At 34.9% G+C, this 18,112-nt stretch overlaps 1 protein-coding gene across 12 annotated transcripts in view; it reads right to left on the bottom strand.

Annotated features, from left to right (window-relative positions):
* Positions 1 to 2,694: 2,694 nt before the first annotated feature.
* DICER1 (dicer 1, ribonuclease III) overlaps positions 2,695 to 18,112 on the bottom strand; it is a 57,241-nt gene continuing 41,823 nt past the window's right edge. For all 12 annotated transcript variants that reach the window (XM_087872534.1, XM_087872523.1, XM_087872549.1 and 9 more), the window contains 7 exons: positions 16,972 to 17,749; positions 15,565 to 15,720; positions 9,747 to 10,626; positions 9,347 to 9,615; positions 8,581 to 8,743; positions 8,422 to 8,497; positions 2,695 to 7,546 (listed from right to left, as the gene is read on the bottom strand). In XM_087872534.1, the coding sequence (XP_087728660.1) occupies positions 7,381 to 7,546; positions 8,422 to 8,497; positions 8,581 to 8,743; positions 9,347 to 9,615; positions 9,747 to 10,626; positions 15,565 to 15,720; positions 16,972 to 17,749 (2,488 nt within the window). In that variant the 3' untranslated portion in view covers positions 2,695 to 7,380. The remainder of the gene's footprint in view (positions 7,547 to 8,421; positions 8,498 to 8,580; positions 8,744 to 9,346; positions 9,616 to 9,746; positions 10,627 to 15,564; positions 15,721 to 16,971; positions 17,750 to 18,112) is intronic.

Genomic DNA, 18,112 nt, shown 5'->3' with positions numbered 1-18,112 from the left:
TTGGTGAGAATTACCTGTATGACTGTTTCTACCTAGAAATGCATCCAATTTATAAGATGTGGTGGTAAGAATTTTAGCTTCTGTCCACACATCTGCAGTGTATTGTTTACAATAGTAATAATAATAAAAGTAATCATTGTTGGTGCAGGTACACATTTGTATGTAACAGAGTATATAATAAAGCCTGGCATTTTTTTCAGCCTTCTAATTCATTATATTAAGGATCGTTATATGCCACTTTGAAAATCCAATAAAAATATTATAACATTCAGAGTATAAATTCAGCAACTCTTCTTCCTGTAAGCAGTTGAAAGGCTGCATTTTGTATAAAAAAATAATCACAAAATCAAGTCATAAACATGTATCATTAACTAAACTGTGGTGTGTCATCACTCAAAACTATACACAGAATGCTCAGAGTATTCATTAGCTATGAATGGAACTGCATTTTTTAAAAAGTCTGCATCTTTCTACAAAACACGTACTCTTTTTCTCTTGTACATCGATTACTCAAATAGTTTTATGTCCCATTTCAAGTCACCCGAAGTGCCAGAGAATTCAAGCAAGAACTATTTACAGTGCATTCAGAAAGTATTCAGACCCCCTTCACCTTAGTCAATTTTGTTAAGCTGCAGCCTGATTCTACAGTTGTTGACATTCTTTTTCTCTCACACTATCTACACTCAGTACCCCATAATGTCTAAGTGAAAGCAGAATTTTAGAAATGTCTGTAAATTTATTAAAAAGAAAAAACTGAAATATCACATTGACATAAGTATTCAGACCCTTCACTCAGTACTTTGTTGAAGCACCTTTAGCAGCAATTACAACCTTGAGCCTTTTTGGGTATGATGCGACAAGATTTGCAACCCTGGATTGGGGGATTTTCTGTCATTCTTCCTTGCAAATCCTCTCAAACTCAGTCCGGTTGGATGGCGAACAGCAGTAGACAGCCATTTTCAGGGCCCTCCAGAGATGTTTAATAGGGTTCAAGTCAGGGCTCTGGCTGGGCCACTCTAGGACATTCAGAGTTGTCCCTTAAGCCACTTCTGTGTTGTCTTGGCTGTATGTTTAGGATTGTTGTCATGTTGGAAAGTGAACATTCAGCCCAGTCTGAGGTCCTGGGTGCTGTGGAACAGGTTTTCATTGAGGATATCCCTGTACTTTGCTCCATTCAGCTTTCCTTCAACCCAGTTTCCCAGTTCCTGCTGCTGAAAAACACTTCGACAGCATGCTTCACTGTTGGGATGATATCGGGTAGGTGATGAACAGTGCTTGGTTTCCTCCAGACATAATGTTTAGAATTGAGGCCAAACAGTTCAATCTTGGTTTCATCAGACCAGAGAATCTTGTCCCTCAACCTGAGTCCTTCAGGTGCTTTTTTGCAAACTCCAAGAGTGCTTCCATGTATTTTGCATTTAGGAGAGGCTTCTGTCTAGCTAGTCTGACCAACCCTTCTCCTAGGCTAGGAGAATGAAATATCTAGGAAATATTAGAAAGGCAGAATATTATATTTCCCTGGATATAGAAATGGAGAAACATGTTTTTTTAGGAAGGAAGCAGACTCACTCTTAATAGCCCCCACCCTCCTCAATAGCCCACAGCAGATGTCAGCACTTAAGAGATAAAGAGATGGCTAGGTCTATTCATAAGCAAATACCCTCACCCAAGATCCAACAAAGGAATTGCTCTTCATTACATCATCACCTAGCAAGATTCAACCAAGTCTGAGACTCAAGATAACCTACAAAGTTACCCCTGCATGGCCCCATGGGAGTCTGACAACCAATCAGAACACATTTCTTTCACAGGAACAGGAAGCAAGTTCAAAGTCCGAGAGAGGGCATAAATATCTTTCTCTCTCTTCCATGTGCTCGATTGCCCAGGACCTCAAACCATGTGGTTCTGTCCACCACTAAACCATCTTTCCAAACAGCTTCCATGTTTCCAGTGTCTTTCTCCCCACTTGGAACTGAACCCAGATGGGCATTTCTTCCAACAGTCATTCCTAAATGGGGAGTAGTTCTGATTACAATAGAAAGATATTTTTTACAACTATGCTTTGTGAGTTAAACTGAGGACAAAATATTGCTGCTGTGGAAATGGGGTACTCTAGTATACAGATTAAGACATTGGACACTCAAGATTTTCATTGTAGTGAAGACAGCTCATCTATCAGTTTTGATCTTTTAGTCACAAGTGATAATTTTTAGAGATCAAACAGTGTTGCACTGTATTTAAACAGAAAGGTTTATGAAGAATTATCAGTTAGATTACCCTGCTTCCAAATCAAATTATTTATTAGTAGACAAATTCTGGGGTAAAATTAGGCTTAAGAGCTTTGCTAGCTCAGGCTGAAGTCTCATCTATTCCAGGACTGCAGGTTAGTTTATCTTTATTCTTAGAATTTTATCCTAAAATCTCAGTTTCTGATAAAGTAGATGAAAGTGTCTCATAGAGAAGGCTATTTTTGTGGGTGAATTATCTGTCCTATATTCTCATGATGATTTAGGAAGAAGACTTAGTTCCTGGATAGACAAAAAATTCATATACTATTTATTGTTCAAATGTATGTGTGAAATCAAAAACTTATTTGTGTATGCTAGACTCTTGAAGTAAAGGCAGTATGTTTAATGAACAATAATCCAATTTGATATACTCATTGCTGTGTTAAATACAGAAAAAACACAAGAATGAACAGAACATAACTTTATTGGGGATAGATTCAGCTACAATTTTACAAAAAAAATATTAAAGGTAACTGTGATCCATAAGGTGCAGACTGCAAATTCCTGCAGCATGATTACAGTATGAATGAATTACATTTTATGTCCCTTAAGACAGCTGCAGCATGTGACGGGAATCTTTTATTGTCCATAAAATTATGTTATTCATTCTACTTGATTTTAACCATTTTCAAGTCAAACTGTTAACAGTTTAAAAGCCTGCAATTTTCAACTTTTTTCCAACTTCTGTTTCTCCATATAACTTCCTTTTATAGTAAACCAGTTACATGAATGACATCAGTTTAAACAGTCTATGGTTATCCAAATTATAAAACACAAACAAGTAGAGGAAACCTATAAGCAGACTTGGAGACAAACAGATATATGTAGAATTATTCTTCAAATACATTGTGGCTACTGTTTTGTATTCTACACTGACCCCCTGGAGATCTGTTATCAGATTTCTGCTGGTAAATGCTGTTAGGTTTCGGTTATATTTTATCGCTGTAAATTATACATTTTTAAATAAAAATTATATAATTATCAAATCTTTCCTTACTGAACATGAAATTTGCCATCAATATGATTGATTCAACTTTGATTCAACCTTGTGTTCATTAGTCACATACAACTAATTCTACTATGTTCATTGAAGAATATAGAAGAATAGTGCATGGCTTTAGTATGGTCAAATAACTTCCAATTTGAAAAGGCCTTTACCATTACTTTATACCACTTATAGATGTGGGCCTATTTAGAGCAGAACAGAACCAAGAGTTACACTGAGAAGAACTTTTATAAAAAGTTATCAGATCCTTTCACATCCAAAATGAAGGAGAAATGTAAGTGACCATCATGTAGACAAGTGAATTTACATCAAGGAGAGTAAATCAAAGTTAAATGTAACATTCAACCGTTTTATCAAAAATAAAAATGTGGTATAAGAAATAAAAAAAATAAGTGATATAGAGGGAAGCATTTAGCAAGATTCTGTTCATGCAAAGGTACTCCTCTCAACTCCTTTCTGTTGCAGCCTCCTGTATCAACCGAAATATATACTCATATGGAGATGAGAAACTTCCAAAAACTATGGCATAAAGCATCACCAGCTGCAACTGAAAGAAATCTTATAAAATGCAGGAGCACACTTGAGGCAGTATCTTCTAATCATACAAAGGGCTCCATGGAAATTTTTCACTAGTCAGTCATTTAAATGAAACAAAAATACTAACATGCCATAGGAAACCAACACCAAATGGCCTTTTTCATTTCTGTAAGTTAACTGACATACTGCAAACACTCTAGTGTTCTTATTCAAATTCAGTAAACCAAAACAGCAGCAAGCCCCAAACCATATTTTCTGTTTAAAGGGTATTTCTCCTTGAAATGAGGTAAAGCATGGTACCAAGTGCAATGATTACTTGTGCTACATGAACAGAATAGCACAAAACAAAGCCATAATAAAAATTTAAAAATGCAACATAGTTAGGAGGACCGTAAGCAAGACAGTTTAACATATAGGCAAACATCTGAAAATACATTTATGCCATTTAACCCCTCAGTTGTCTACATGACGAATCTGTGTTATACAATTTGAAGACAGGTTTGCAACAGTCCCTTTCATCTCATGCTTGCGGTGCATAAAAAAATATCGGTCCTAATTTTCAAATTTAGGTTTCAAAAATACCACCCAAATACCCAATTGTATTTTCTAGGAAAGGAAAAACAGTTGTACAAGATCAAAATTTTGAGTGTGGGTTTTGTGTTAAATGTAACACAATGAACTAAGACAGAACAGAGACATTGCGGTACTGTACACAGACATGCACAGCAGCAGGACCCAGATTTATAATTGGTCTCTACTCAGTAATTTCAATTACATGGCTTGTTGCATTATGGAGGCACTGAATAGCTTTAGATTAGGGAATTTAATTATCAGACTTCAATTGCCATCATGTAATATCCTATTCTTTGAAAGTATTCAAGTATGAAATGTGTTTATTGAATATATTTGGATTGTATTTTGGGTATGGCATTTTACAAAACCACAAAAGTTTATATATGTGATTGGGATAATACATGTTATTTTTTAAAAAAACTGTATGAATATTTTTAAAAGCTAATCTGGAAAAAACCAGGAAAAAGATTCCTGGAAAAAACCATTTTAGTAACAATTATTTACTACTGTTATGTTTACTCTGAGCCACAATGGTGAATTTAACAATATTTATTTTAAAATCATCTTTACAGTGTTATTGTTCCATAAAGAGATCTTATATGAACCCCTTCATTGAAAGGGGAAATATTATACATGAATATGAATATAACCAACTAGAGAGTCAGAGGCAGTGGGGGAATTAAGTCTTGTTTCAATGCCATAGCATATATCCATAATCCAATATACAGTCTCACTCTCTCTCTCTCTCTTGGGGAGGGAGAGGGAGAGGGAGAGGGAGAGGGAGAGGGAGAGGGAGAGGGAGGGAGGGAGGGAGAGGGGGAGAGAGAGAGAGAGAGAGAGAGAGATTTAACTTTTTGAACGTCAATGGTAACCATTCATGCTGAAATGAAGAACAGATTATTATAAAGCTGAAAAAAACCCTGCTTCTTCATCTGTCTGAAATGGTTGTGCTGTACACATACTAAAACTTGTATGAACTTCCATGCATTTTATTCTCTCATTGAATTAAGCTGCACACAAATATTATTTTGATTCATTATTATGAATTTAAACAAGGTATCTGTCACTCAAAATTAAATCCTGAAATTTAATTTAATTTTTTTTCTCACTAAGTTATGATTCTATTCTTCACAAAGATAAGCCAGATGTTTCTCCTCTTTACAGTTTGAATGAATATGCTTGTGTGGAAAGGGATGTGTGTGTCTTTAAATGTGGAGAATAGGATTATCTGTAATTTAGCACTTAAAATAGTGTCAAGAGTAAACCACCGTGCTGGAAAACATTAAAAACTCTGCTCAGTTCTCTCAAACTTCAAGCATAATTAACAGGGGTAAAATTGCAGCAAACCTCTATTGATATTGGTGGGAGTGCAAGATGACCCACAGCTTTTTATAAAGGTAAATTAAGAGGTATTATAGTTACAGTGCAAAAATTAAAATTTCAAGCATAATACATACACATAGCACCAAAAACAAACAAACAAAAAACGATGCATGCAAAAAAGGAGAAAAAAGACATAAAAAGAACAAAGAACTGAGGTATTTAAGTGAAGGGTGCCTACAAATGTATAAAGAAATTGAGGCATAGCCTAACAATTTACGATTTCATATCAACTTAAACAACAATAATAAGCTAGTCACTCTACATTAAAGAACCTAAGTCCCAGATGTATCAAAAGTATGGCAGTTTCTCTCACACAACAACTTCCATGGCATTTTAACAGCACAGCTTTGGTAGGTGAAATATGCATGCAACTCTGAAAAGTACAGTAAGAATTATGTGGAAATTGCTTTTAAAGGTGTAAAGGTGCTCTATTTGTTAAATAGGTATCCAATAAAAAACTGCAGCATATTTTAGGTGCGATATGTCAAAGGTTCTTATTTCTTTTTTAAAAAAGCAACAGTTCACACTGTGCAATTATCATTACTAAGTTCCAGTAAATCATGGCAGTAATCCACCAAGAAAATCTCCTGCATAAGCCCCTTGAAGTGAAAGGAAGTTCTACAAGAGTAATGGACACTGCTCAGTCTAGACTCTGGTTTCTTAACAATGTAAATTAAGAAGAAACATTTCCTTTGCAATATCAAATAAACTCTGTACTAATAATTTCCTTTGAAATGTTAAAAATAACCTCACTACGTATATATGAATACAATTCTATTACTTGCGTAATAAGTTAAGTCACAGCTAAACTAACAAGTACTGTAAATACAGAGATTTATCATTGCAAAATGCATTCTAAAAGTGGAGGGAATATAATACAGTTTGTTCCAAAGAGATTAAAAAACTGAAAGTTTTCTAATTTTGAGGGTGTATGTATTTTTAAGGCAAGAACCTTTAATGCAAGACTATGTGGCATCAATTTAAAATTCTATTGAATGCAAGACATTTCAATTAAAAACCTGTCCCTAAGAAATAAGTGCAATAATGATTAGGAATGCCATCTTAATGCAAAGATGACATGGAAAAGAACAAGGACAATACTGGCACACTTATTTTTACACCATATTATCCAGCACAGTTTATAACTGCTTTGTGACTGGCACTAGTGCACAGATTAAAGGAATTTCAAGATATATCTATATTTCTAGATAGAAGTAGAGATACAGATATTTATCTCACAAGAGACATGGCTCCCTGGCCTTTAAGCTAAGCAAAGCAAACCTGTACTGTAGTGGAAAAGTAAACCAAAGGACCTGACAATTGATTTGAACATTTGCTAAATATTAAAGCACTCTTGTGATTAAACAAAGCAGAAGTGAGGAAAGAAGACAAGATTGTGTTTGCGCAAAAACAAAAACAAAAAAAAAACCCCACCTTATAACTACAATTAGTTCCAAAATTATGTATACATGTTAATGTTGTTAACTACTTTATTACCAAAATTTAATTGCTGTCTTCAGTTTTTTCCTCTCAACACATATATATATTTTAAAAATTTCTCTTTATGGTATATTTGTTTTTTAAGAAGATGTCTCAGCTATTCGGAACCTGAGGTTGATTTGCTTTGAGGCTTCGTAGAGCTCTTCTTGCTGCTGCTGATTTGGCAATCCGATAGCTTCTTCCAACACCTTTGAACTTCCCCTTTCCTACAACTTCCACTGTTACTCTAACCTTTCCATCATAAGTTCTTTCGGCAGGACTACATGAGTAGAAATTAGAACAAAAACAAAAAATCAAATTACAATAAAAATAGTAAACATGAACTTAATTCCAAAGAATAGCAGTAAAAGAATAACAATACAAGGAGTTGAGTTCAACTCAAGAGAATATTTAGCAGTCCTGGTAAATACAGATATATCTATTTAGTCTTCTTGGCAATAATATGATAACTGTAGGAGATGATCTGGCAGAGCTCGAAGGCAGGGTCAAACATGTCATTGGTTTGGAGTCGCTATACTCCCACAAGAGACCAAAAGCCGCACACCCACACCCCCCGATGAATTCTGTTGACTTTTATCTAGCATTAATTTGCCTTGACCATTAGTAGATCAGAGTCTTGTGTATAGCTAGCATGTAATTTAGAAGGCCAGATCCTGAAGATGAAACTGAAATACTTTGGTCACTTAATGAAAAGGAAGGACTCACTGGAAAAGAGCCTAATGCTGGGAACGATTCAGGGCAAAAGAAAAAGGGGATGGCAGAGAATGAGATGACTGGATGGAGTCACTGAAGCAGTCGGTGTGAGCTTAAATGGACTCTGGGGGATGGTAGAGGACAGGAAGGTCTGGAGGAACATTGTCCAAGGGGTTGAGATGGTCAGACACGACTTTGTCACTAACAACAACAAAATAAATTTTGGGCTTTGAACTCAATTTCTGTTTCTGGTTATTTGTGCCTGACAATAACCAATTAAAATCATGGACCTTATATATAGTTGTTAGTTAGTTATACATATAAACTAGTATCTGATACATAGGAAAAAAGAACTCACGTTTACCCCCCCTCTCTCTCATACAAAGTCAGCATAAAATTATTATATGGGTTTATATAGATATGGAAGATGGGAATTCTTACCTAAATTTGGCTGTCTCTGGCTCCATTTCCAACAGCTCTCTTACTGGCGAACGGGGCACATTTGCCGAGAATTTTTCTGTAATAAAATATATAGAAAATTGTAATCTTCCTGATCAAAATAATAAGCAGAATCTTTTTTTCTGAAAACAATTACATTACCTATTAATGGCCTCATCATTGGATAGTACACTTGCCAAACCATTTCCAGAGACATTTCACTATCCATGTAAATTGCACCAGCAAGGGACTCAAATATATCTCCCATAGCCTTTGGTACTTCTATATCTTCTTCTTTTTCTTCATCCTCTTCAGATCTTCGAAGCTAAAAGTCATCAGAAAGAGTTCCTCAATAAATGCCATTGCAAAGTGTATATTAAAAACACAAGTGTATTGTATCCTAGTTTGTTTGACTGTGATAAAACTGGTTTACTTGGCTACTTGCACAGAACTAGGGAGTTCTGTGGGAAGAAAAGTTTTGGCAGTGGCATTATCAGCATCCTTACTAAGAAGACTGCTAGGTGAGACATGATCAGATAGGAAGCAGCAGCAGTGGAGAAGGAAAGCAAAATTTTTAGCGAATTTGCCTTCTTCTCATGGGTAGAATCCAAGCCTCCTTGTAGTACAAAGAGTAGCTCAATTTTCTGTTGCCTGGGAAGTGAAATTTCTGTTTTATTTTTTACAAGGGGTTATTTGTAGCCATATGCATACAAGTGAGAGATTATCTGTTTTTATGATCTGTGGATTTGTGTATGAATGATTTATTTGAACACATATTCATGTAATTTGTAAATATATATTACAAATGGTACCTTTGAATTATGGAAGATTGTCTATTCCTTTGTTGCTATTTTTCATGTCCTATGCACGAATCCATATATTTTAAATGATACTCAACATCAAAATTACTAGCATTTTTGCTACTAACCTCAGAATCCATTCCTTGCATTTCATTCTTTTCCATTTGAAACTGTACAAAATCATCAATAACATGAAACAGCTCAGGAGAAACAGCTTTGAAATATTTGTGGTAGTCATATTTTACAGCCAGTGAGGCAAAGATGGTGTTGTTAACGAGAGCCGATCTCAGGTCTGTTAGGACTCCTGGTGAATGCTGTCGTGGGTCTTCGTAAAGGTGCTTAGTTATGAGGTAGTCCAAAATTGCATCTCCCAGAAATTCTAACCGCTGGTAACAATCTTGATGAATAAGGATTGAGGGATAAGAGAGAATTATATAACAATACAATACAATTAACACCTCTTTCAAATGATTTCCATTCCTTCAAGTACACAAGCTTAGAGAAAAGGAAATATTTTATGTGACTCACCAGTAATGGTGTTGTAATGATACGAGGCATGAGTAAATGCCTGAAGTAGATAAGCCTTGTTCTTAAAACTGTAGTTAATCTTTTTCTCAAAGTTTTCAAAGCCTGATATAAGATGATTTAAAGTTGTCTCAGCATCTGGATGATCAAACATGCATCTTGGAGGAATCTTTAAACAGCCATATACCAAGTCTTTATAGTGAGAAGATTCTTGATTAGCTAAAGAGGCAGAAATGCAGTTTGCTGAAGAATGCTTCTGTTGGCTATTAAAATGATCTCTGTAAGAGTACTGAACATTGTCCCACTCAGTTTTTTTAATAACTGGAAGCACTTTCAGACCCAATGAACAGAGGAAAAGCTGGGCAGCTCTTTCCCCACAGCTGGTCAGATAACATCCCAAAAGGGCTTCTACACAGTCTGCAATGCTTTTGTCAGCAATGCACTGTTCTGTATGCAAATCATATGAGATAGATTGTTTTCCAGCATCAATACCACAGTTTTCCTCTGATGGATTCCAGAAACCTACAACAAAATCATCCTCTTCAACAGCTTTGCTAGGATCTAAGTAGCACATTGCATCCCATGAGCTATAGTCAAAATCATCAAAATCTGATGAAAATTGAACATTAGTCAAAGATGATTTTTTGGGTGCTTTCCATTCGTAACTGCTATCAGCAGGTGAAAATGGAGACAGTGATATTTTCTTCACAAATGCTCCAGAACCCATTAACATATTGTCAATAAATTTGATATGCTCCTGATCATATTCCAAAAAGTCATCTTCAAACTCAGTTTCTTCCTTGGGTACTCGCCACATTAAGTCATCGTCATCGTCGTCATCATCATAATCATGTTTTCCATTAGACAGTAAGCCCTCTTTTGTCTAAAAGTAGAAAAAAAAACCCTTCTGGTTAAAAATTTTGCAATAATTTTGTAATTTCATGTAAAATAGCTATAGATAAAATTTAAATGCATTAAATGTCTTGTCAATCAATAGAAATATTCTTGGGCAGTGTTTCTGATTCCTCTTAGAAAGTAGATCTTGGAACAAACATTTCTCCTACATAGTCTTTGCTGCATGATTTGCTGTTAAATTCCATAATTTCATCCATGTTTTTAACATCTAAATAAATCTACTGGTAAAATATCCTGGGTATTTTTGATTTGGGAATCATTAGGATATAGACTATGCTTATTTTTGTCTCATTTCTAATGCCCAACTTTGAGGAAGAAATAAAAACTCTAAACTGATGACAGTTTTAGCTGGATGAAAATAAAGACAAGAAAAAAAGTACTATATAGGTAGTCCTCGACTTATAACCACAATTTTGTGCCCAAAATTTATGTTGCTAAGTGACAAATTTGTTAAGCGAATTTTGCCTCATTTTACGATCTTTCTTGCCACATTTAAGTGAATCACTGCAGGTGTGAAATTAGTAACACATTGTTAAGTGAATTGACTTTCCTATTGATTTTGCTTGTCAAGTCAAGAAAGGGGATCACATGATCCTGGGACACTGAAACAGTCATAAACATGAGTCAGCTGTCAAGTATCCGAATGTAAATCACATGACCACTGGGATGATGCAATGGTCGTAAGTGTGACAAATGGTCATAAGTCATTTGTTTCAGTGGTGTTGTAACTTCAAATGGTCACTAAATAAACTGTTGTAAATCGCGGACTACCTATATATCAAAACATTTAATTATCAAACTGGACTCCTACAAGTTATTTACACTCCGTAAATTCTAAGATGGCAACCTTTTCAGATACCATCACAAGATCCCAGAAGGAGATATGGGTACAAAATAAATAAATAAAAATGGTTAAAATATTTGAGATTTCTATGATTTTGCAAATATGCAAAAATATTTCATCAGACTTTGGTAATTCAAATGTTTTAAGTGTTAATTAAGTAGTTTTCAGTATGCTTTAATATCTACAGACATAAAAAAGGGCAGAGTTTATGTGGTCTATGGTGCTATCTACCTAAAGAAGGCTAAAAAATGGTAACAAACTCCACATCCATGGTTTTGGATTTGGAAATTTACATAGAAAGAAGACTTCAGTTTGTTTTTGCTGAGCTATATTTTCCATTCTATGACTGGTGCCACATAGAAATTGAAATTACCTCCAAAAGAAACCAAGTGCCCTGTTGGTTTCTTTTCTGCATTTTCTCTCCTGCCACAATAAAGGAAACTTTGTATATCATCCAAGATAAAAAATGAGGAATTCAAACAGAGGTTACATTTAACATAACACATATTTTTCTTGTCCTTTTCCTAACTAGCTTTGAAAAGATTTAGCTTGTAATCCAGTACTACCCTGTACCAGATAAGACTTTATCTGTTCAGCTGGAGGTTCTATCAATGGATCTATGAATACAACTCTGTACCTACAGTGCTCCACTGTCATTTTCTAACCACAATTTTATGTAATGAAAACTTCTGAGAAAGCTGAAAATTTACAATTCTTAAAAAAACTATAGCTTGTGATTTTAGATTTTATTTCCCTCTAACATAAAGTAAAACATTCATGACAAAGTAGTCATTGATTTGTCTAATTCCCTTTTAACGCCATGCATAGCATTACAGTCTGATGAAGCATTTCTTTTATACAACCACAAGTCTTCTATGATTCAACTTAATTGGAATTTTTTCTACTCCAGACTAATAAAAATGAAGTCCTTTTAATTTTAACTAAAAATCCTTGAATACAACCTCACAGAAGAAATGGTTAATAATTTTGATTATCTTTAGGCACTTTTTTTCAGCCGTACAATATCAATTATGTGGTGCGGTAACCAAAATTGTTCACAAGTTCAGACCACAACAGATATTGTCTAGAAATGTTGAAGTATCAGCAGCGTTTCCAAAATTATTACCAGAAACTTTGCCATATGCTAAATAAAATAACCAGAAATATAAAAGTGCATAATTTTGCACATTTACATTGTTCATATGAAGGCATTTATTCAGTTTAAAAAGTTCTGGACTTCTATACATTTTACTCAACTTAAATAATTAGGTATCAGCAGCTAACTTTGTCTTTTAAATTCACTTAATATTAATTCCTTTTTTAAAAAAATTGGCCACGATATAGTTTTTGGGGTATTCTGATGCTTTCAAAATTTTATTAGGGTAATTATCCATTGATGCTTTCAGGCTAGTCAATAATGCTGTTAGCAAATTCATTTTTAATTACTTCCTTTTTTTGTATAAATTTAGGCAATCCTTTAAATATTTTATGCTACAATAATGTTACATTGTAATATTTTTATTGTGCCCTCTAGTGGTTTTGTAGTCAAAGTATGAATCTCAGAAAAAGGATACACACAAAAAAATTCCTTCTAATCAATCTCATCACTTTTTAATGGAGAAATACTAATTCTAAACCTAAAAGACCACTGTGGACTTCTGTTGTAATTATTGCAGATAAATTCAAGGGAAAGTAAGTACAACAGTATCATTCTGTTTTATTCCACCCAGAAGTCTGGTAATAAAGCTTTTTGGCAAACAATATTCTTTATTATACCGTAAAGCAATTCATAGTAATATAAGAATCCAGAACTTGTTCTAAAATGATCTGCACTGAAGAGCTATAAATAAGCATTTTAAGATTCCATTACATTTATTTTTACAACAAATATTCTGAGAAAGCAGGGGAAATATTAGTTCAAAGTTGTGATTTTAGGAATTCAGATTCTGTAAGGCAATATAACAACCTGTGGTTAAATAGTAAACTATCAGAAAACTTTGTCAAGATCTGGTTCTATTCTGGAATGGTAAAAACAGAATGCTTATTACAATAACACTGAAATATTTTTCTTAAATTACAGCTTCAGCTGTAAATTCAGGAATTTGGGGCTGGATATTAAAGAACTTTAGGACTAAAAGGACATCTGATTCCAATACTATCAAATATATTAATTTTTCTTGCTATGCATTTGGATATTCCATAAGAAAGGAAATCCTACATGTAAAATTTGCATACATATAATACAGAATGAAATAGATCTCCAAGAAAAAGCATTTCGTCACAAAACAAAGCAAAAAGCTACTGAGAAGAGCTAAAAATTAGTGTGATAAAAGCCAACTTGTATTTCTTATACTAACTCTTACCCTTGTTTTTTGGGACACTTTATCAGTGAAACCGAAGAGCCAGGAAAGATGATAAAATAAGGAGTCATAAATTCCTTTTTACATTTTTTATATAGGCAGATTAATAGAAAAAAAATTGTTACACAAGACACTGCACTGATATCAAGAGTATAATTTTTATATATATAAATCCATCTCAGAGATGACTCAATGAAAACACAGACACAAAAAATAACGATTAAGAAGTCTAACATAATTCAGAAGATAAGATATTACTTTAGGTTATCTGCTCATAAATATTTTTGAAACATTATAGATGAACAATTGAATATAATGGTTAGGAAAAAAATAAATTATGCTGAAGACATTTAAGCTACTGGTATCGGAAATGAACTGCTCAGATTTTTTAAAAATTTGCATATGGTTCAGACAGATGTGTTTTTTTTTCTTCAGGCACTGATAAAGCAAATTTGATTGTGTGAATATTGTGCCACATTTAACTAGCTCTGCAATATAGAACTACTTTGTTCTATAGCCTGTAGTGTTTCTTTGAAACATACTTTTATTCATTTATGATTCCAAAAACAGAGTATGTCCTCAAGGAAGTTAGTATTCAACACAGAAGGAAATAAACAAAAATCTCTGTACACCCAATAATTCTTTGGCTAATAGTTGAAAGCTGGGGATGTAAATAATTTTTTTCATAATGTTCTTTGAGATTATACAAATACTAAACTTTATTTATCACAATTTATCTGTAATATAAGATGGGGTGGATAGGGAGGAGATAAATTTCCAGCAGTGTTTCAGCTATAATTTGCAATCTTACGTTTAAAAGGCGAGGAATTTAGACACTGTCTTGTTTATGGGGGGAGGGGGGGGCTTATCTTAAAATAAGATTCATATTCTTTCAGCTAAATAAGGTTTTAACACACAATTATAATTCTTGCATGAAGCAAATATTTGAGAATACTAATATGCATTCAAGTTGAGTTATTTCTGAAGAGAATATTTGCATTTTCATATAGTGTCACATAGAAATTAGTGGTCACGAGATGAAGAGGCTCCTAATTGCTATTTTGTGTCTGATTCAACTCTCCAAAAACAGAACCGCTTTATGACTTTCACTAAAAACTAAATAGGCGCAGCTTACACACCTTCAATACTGAATTGTTCATTCCTCTACGCTTACAGGTAGAGGGAGGAAAAAATCTTTTCAAGATAGGGCAAAAGATTTTTTTCCCCACAAGTATTTTTGCTTATTTCCATTTTATTATTTAAAACATTTTCTTTCATAAGTCTTCCAATATAATGTTTCATCCTACTTTTATTACAGAGGCTGTTTTAAGAGAAATAAAAAAGTAGCAGGCAATATTTTGGTAGTACAGTGGTCTAAGGCACCCTGTGGTTATTAAGACCAGCTGCCTGCAATTACTGCAGGTTCGAATCTCGCCAAGGCTCAAGGTTGACTCAGCCTTCCATCCTTTCTAAAGTAGGTAAATTGAGGACCCAGTTGTGGGGGCAATAAGTTGACTTTGTATAAATATACAAAAGGATGAAGGCTATTGCTGAGCACATTGTAAGCCGCCCTGAGTCTCCGGAGAAGGGTGGCATATAAATCAAATTAAAAAAAAAAAATTATGGAAGATTGCAAGGGCTTCTTGTTTGGCTTGCAACAACACATTTGTAAAGAAAACATGTAATATTTCAAAAGACTTACCATTTCATCTTTTCCCCATTTGTCTGCATTACTCTTGTCTTGGTTTACTATGTAACCAGGAGGAAGCCAGTTCACCGGAGGATCAAATATAGACACTACCATGCGACTAGGAAGCCCTTTCTTTTTTCCAAGACGATACAGGTTACAATTGCTGACCTTTTGGGGGGGGGGGAGGAGTTTATCATAAACAAAATATTCAAAAATTCAAAGCATGCATTTACAAAGGTAGATAGCAAAATCTGCCTCCATTAAATTTGTAAATTTTGAAAACACAGCTGAAATCCATCAGATAAGCTCAGTATAGGTAGCCCTCACTTAAGAACCCTAATTAGGACTGGAATTTCTGTGGCTAAGAGAACCAGTTGTTAAACATCAAATGACCACACCACTTAGTAATAGTAGTTCTGGTAGTCCCTGTTGCAGTTGTTATAACCACATCATCATTAGGTGAGGACCTCATGCTTCTCCTGCTCTGTGTAAAGTCTGAGCTTCATCCTGCTGCCTCCTCCCCAACTGGGTCCAGCAAGGCCCCCCCAGCATATGAGGCTTTGTCATCCTGTTATGCTCACGTCTACTTCAATTCTCCCCACCCGCTGATCTTCCCATCTCTGCACTCTGGCCAACCACCCAGTATTTGAATTTTGATCATGTGACCATGGGGTCACTGCAACGATGTAACTTCAAGGACCAGTCATAACTACCATTTATTTAGCACCACCAAGCTTTGTTGTAACTTTGGTCATTGCACTAATGGTCATTAAGTGAGTAGTACTTGTACATTATAATACCGTTTCCAAAGTGACAAAAAGGCAAATAAAGCTATTCTTCAGTTACTCAAATTACTTCTGCGAGCACATACAGCACACAGGGTACAGACAAAAGTCAGTACAGGTAATCCTCACTTTCTGATCACAGTTGGGACTGGCAACTCCTTCACTAAGTGATGTGGGCATTAAGTGAAACTTCATACCACTGTGCCAGTTATGGCATGTCTGCTGCGGTTATTAAACAAATCACTATAGTTTCTTAAGCACAACATCTTGTGACTGACTTGCAACTTCCTGCCAGCTTACCCATTGACACTGCTTGTCAGAAGCAGCTGTGAAGGTTGCATATGACAATCCCATGACAGTAAGATGTTGTGATCAGCACAATGTGTGCCGGTAACAAAGCAATTGAATCACAAACATGCAATCAAAAGAACACTGTGATGATCACAAGTTTGAGGACTGGTTGTAAATCTATTTTTCCAGCACTGTTGTAACTTTCAGTGGTCAGTGAACAAGGCAGCAGGCAGTGGGAACTATGAGTACATACTCCCAACAACACTGCTACATGTCACTGGATTCGCTGGTTTATACACAAACCCAAACTCACAGAGTTGAAAATCATGGATATACTACTTACTTTTTTGCTTCTCATATACGACAGGCGTCCCTCATGAGCATCAGGATAAGTGCAAAACAAGTATGTAGTGATGGCATGTTTTAAAAATGAATCACCAAGCATTTCAAGCCGTTCCAGATTAAATCCATCACTAGCATTTGAAAGAGTCAATGCCTGAAGAATGAGACCAGGGTTTGGACCAAGGGTTCTTGAGGAATAACCACTGGAAGAGCTTGTTACAGAATCCATGCTTTCTTCTGAAGGCTTGCAACCTTCCGAAGCACTGGTGGTCACTGCCATTTTGGGACAATCATCTGAGGTAGATTTGTTAGCATTTCCATCAAGATATTTATTACTCAGAGTACATTCATTGCTGAACTTGAGCTGGTTCTCATTGTTGTATAAATTTTGAATAGGATACGAGGTAGTTGATTGTACAGGTATTTCTTGCCTGCAGTAATTTAGCTGATTTTCTTGGCAAATCTCTCTGTTAGGTATGTCACAATTGCCGTTGGCAAGTTTTTTATTGTAAGAAACACCGTTAGTTGTTGTCAGTTCTACTGAGACATCCTTTTGGAGTTTGCTAGGTGACTCTATCAATGCTCTATAGTTCACAGACATTTGGTCATGCTTATCTGCGGAGGAGGTTTTAATAGCACCTTGATGTGCAGCATTTTCAGGGACTATAATTGCACTGTGCTTACAATAATTTTCATTCTCTTCTAGAGAGGAATTAGGAGCAGAGATGAAGGATTTGCTATCAATTGATTTTTTCCATCCAAAGTCCAGGTTAGGATATCTGAAAAATAAATTATTATGTAATTAAAAACTGTCTAATTGATACAAGTACAGAAGGCTTAGTTTATAATGCTGATACTTGATTTTCAATATAACCCTCTCCAATGGCACTATAACTATATTGCTTTGCAAGCTGCTTTTAGACCTCATAAAATCCAAATCAATTAACAACTGTTTGATAGAATTAAAAGATGGGAGTCCTGCTATTCTGTGAATTCTGGATGTTATCCATATTAGCAGCAATATAAACCTGAGAACAAAATGAACTGATTTTAAAAAATAAACAAAGAATATCCTATCACTGTTCTGCAATATTTATGTAGGTATAATTTTAATAATTTGTACTGTGAAAAGTTATCTATTC

The sequence above is a fragment of the Pantherophis guttatus genome, chromosome 1 (genome assembly GCF_059756535.1).
Source record: "Pantherophis guttatus breed Tessera chromosome 1, ASM5975653v1, whole genome shotgun sequence".
Lineage (NCBI taxonomy): Eukaryota > Metazoa > Chordata > Lepidosauria > Squamata > Colubridae > Pantherophis > Pantherophis guttatus.
Note: the sequence above shows the minus strand (reverse complement) of the source record. Positions and strands in the feature narration are given on the sequence as shown.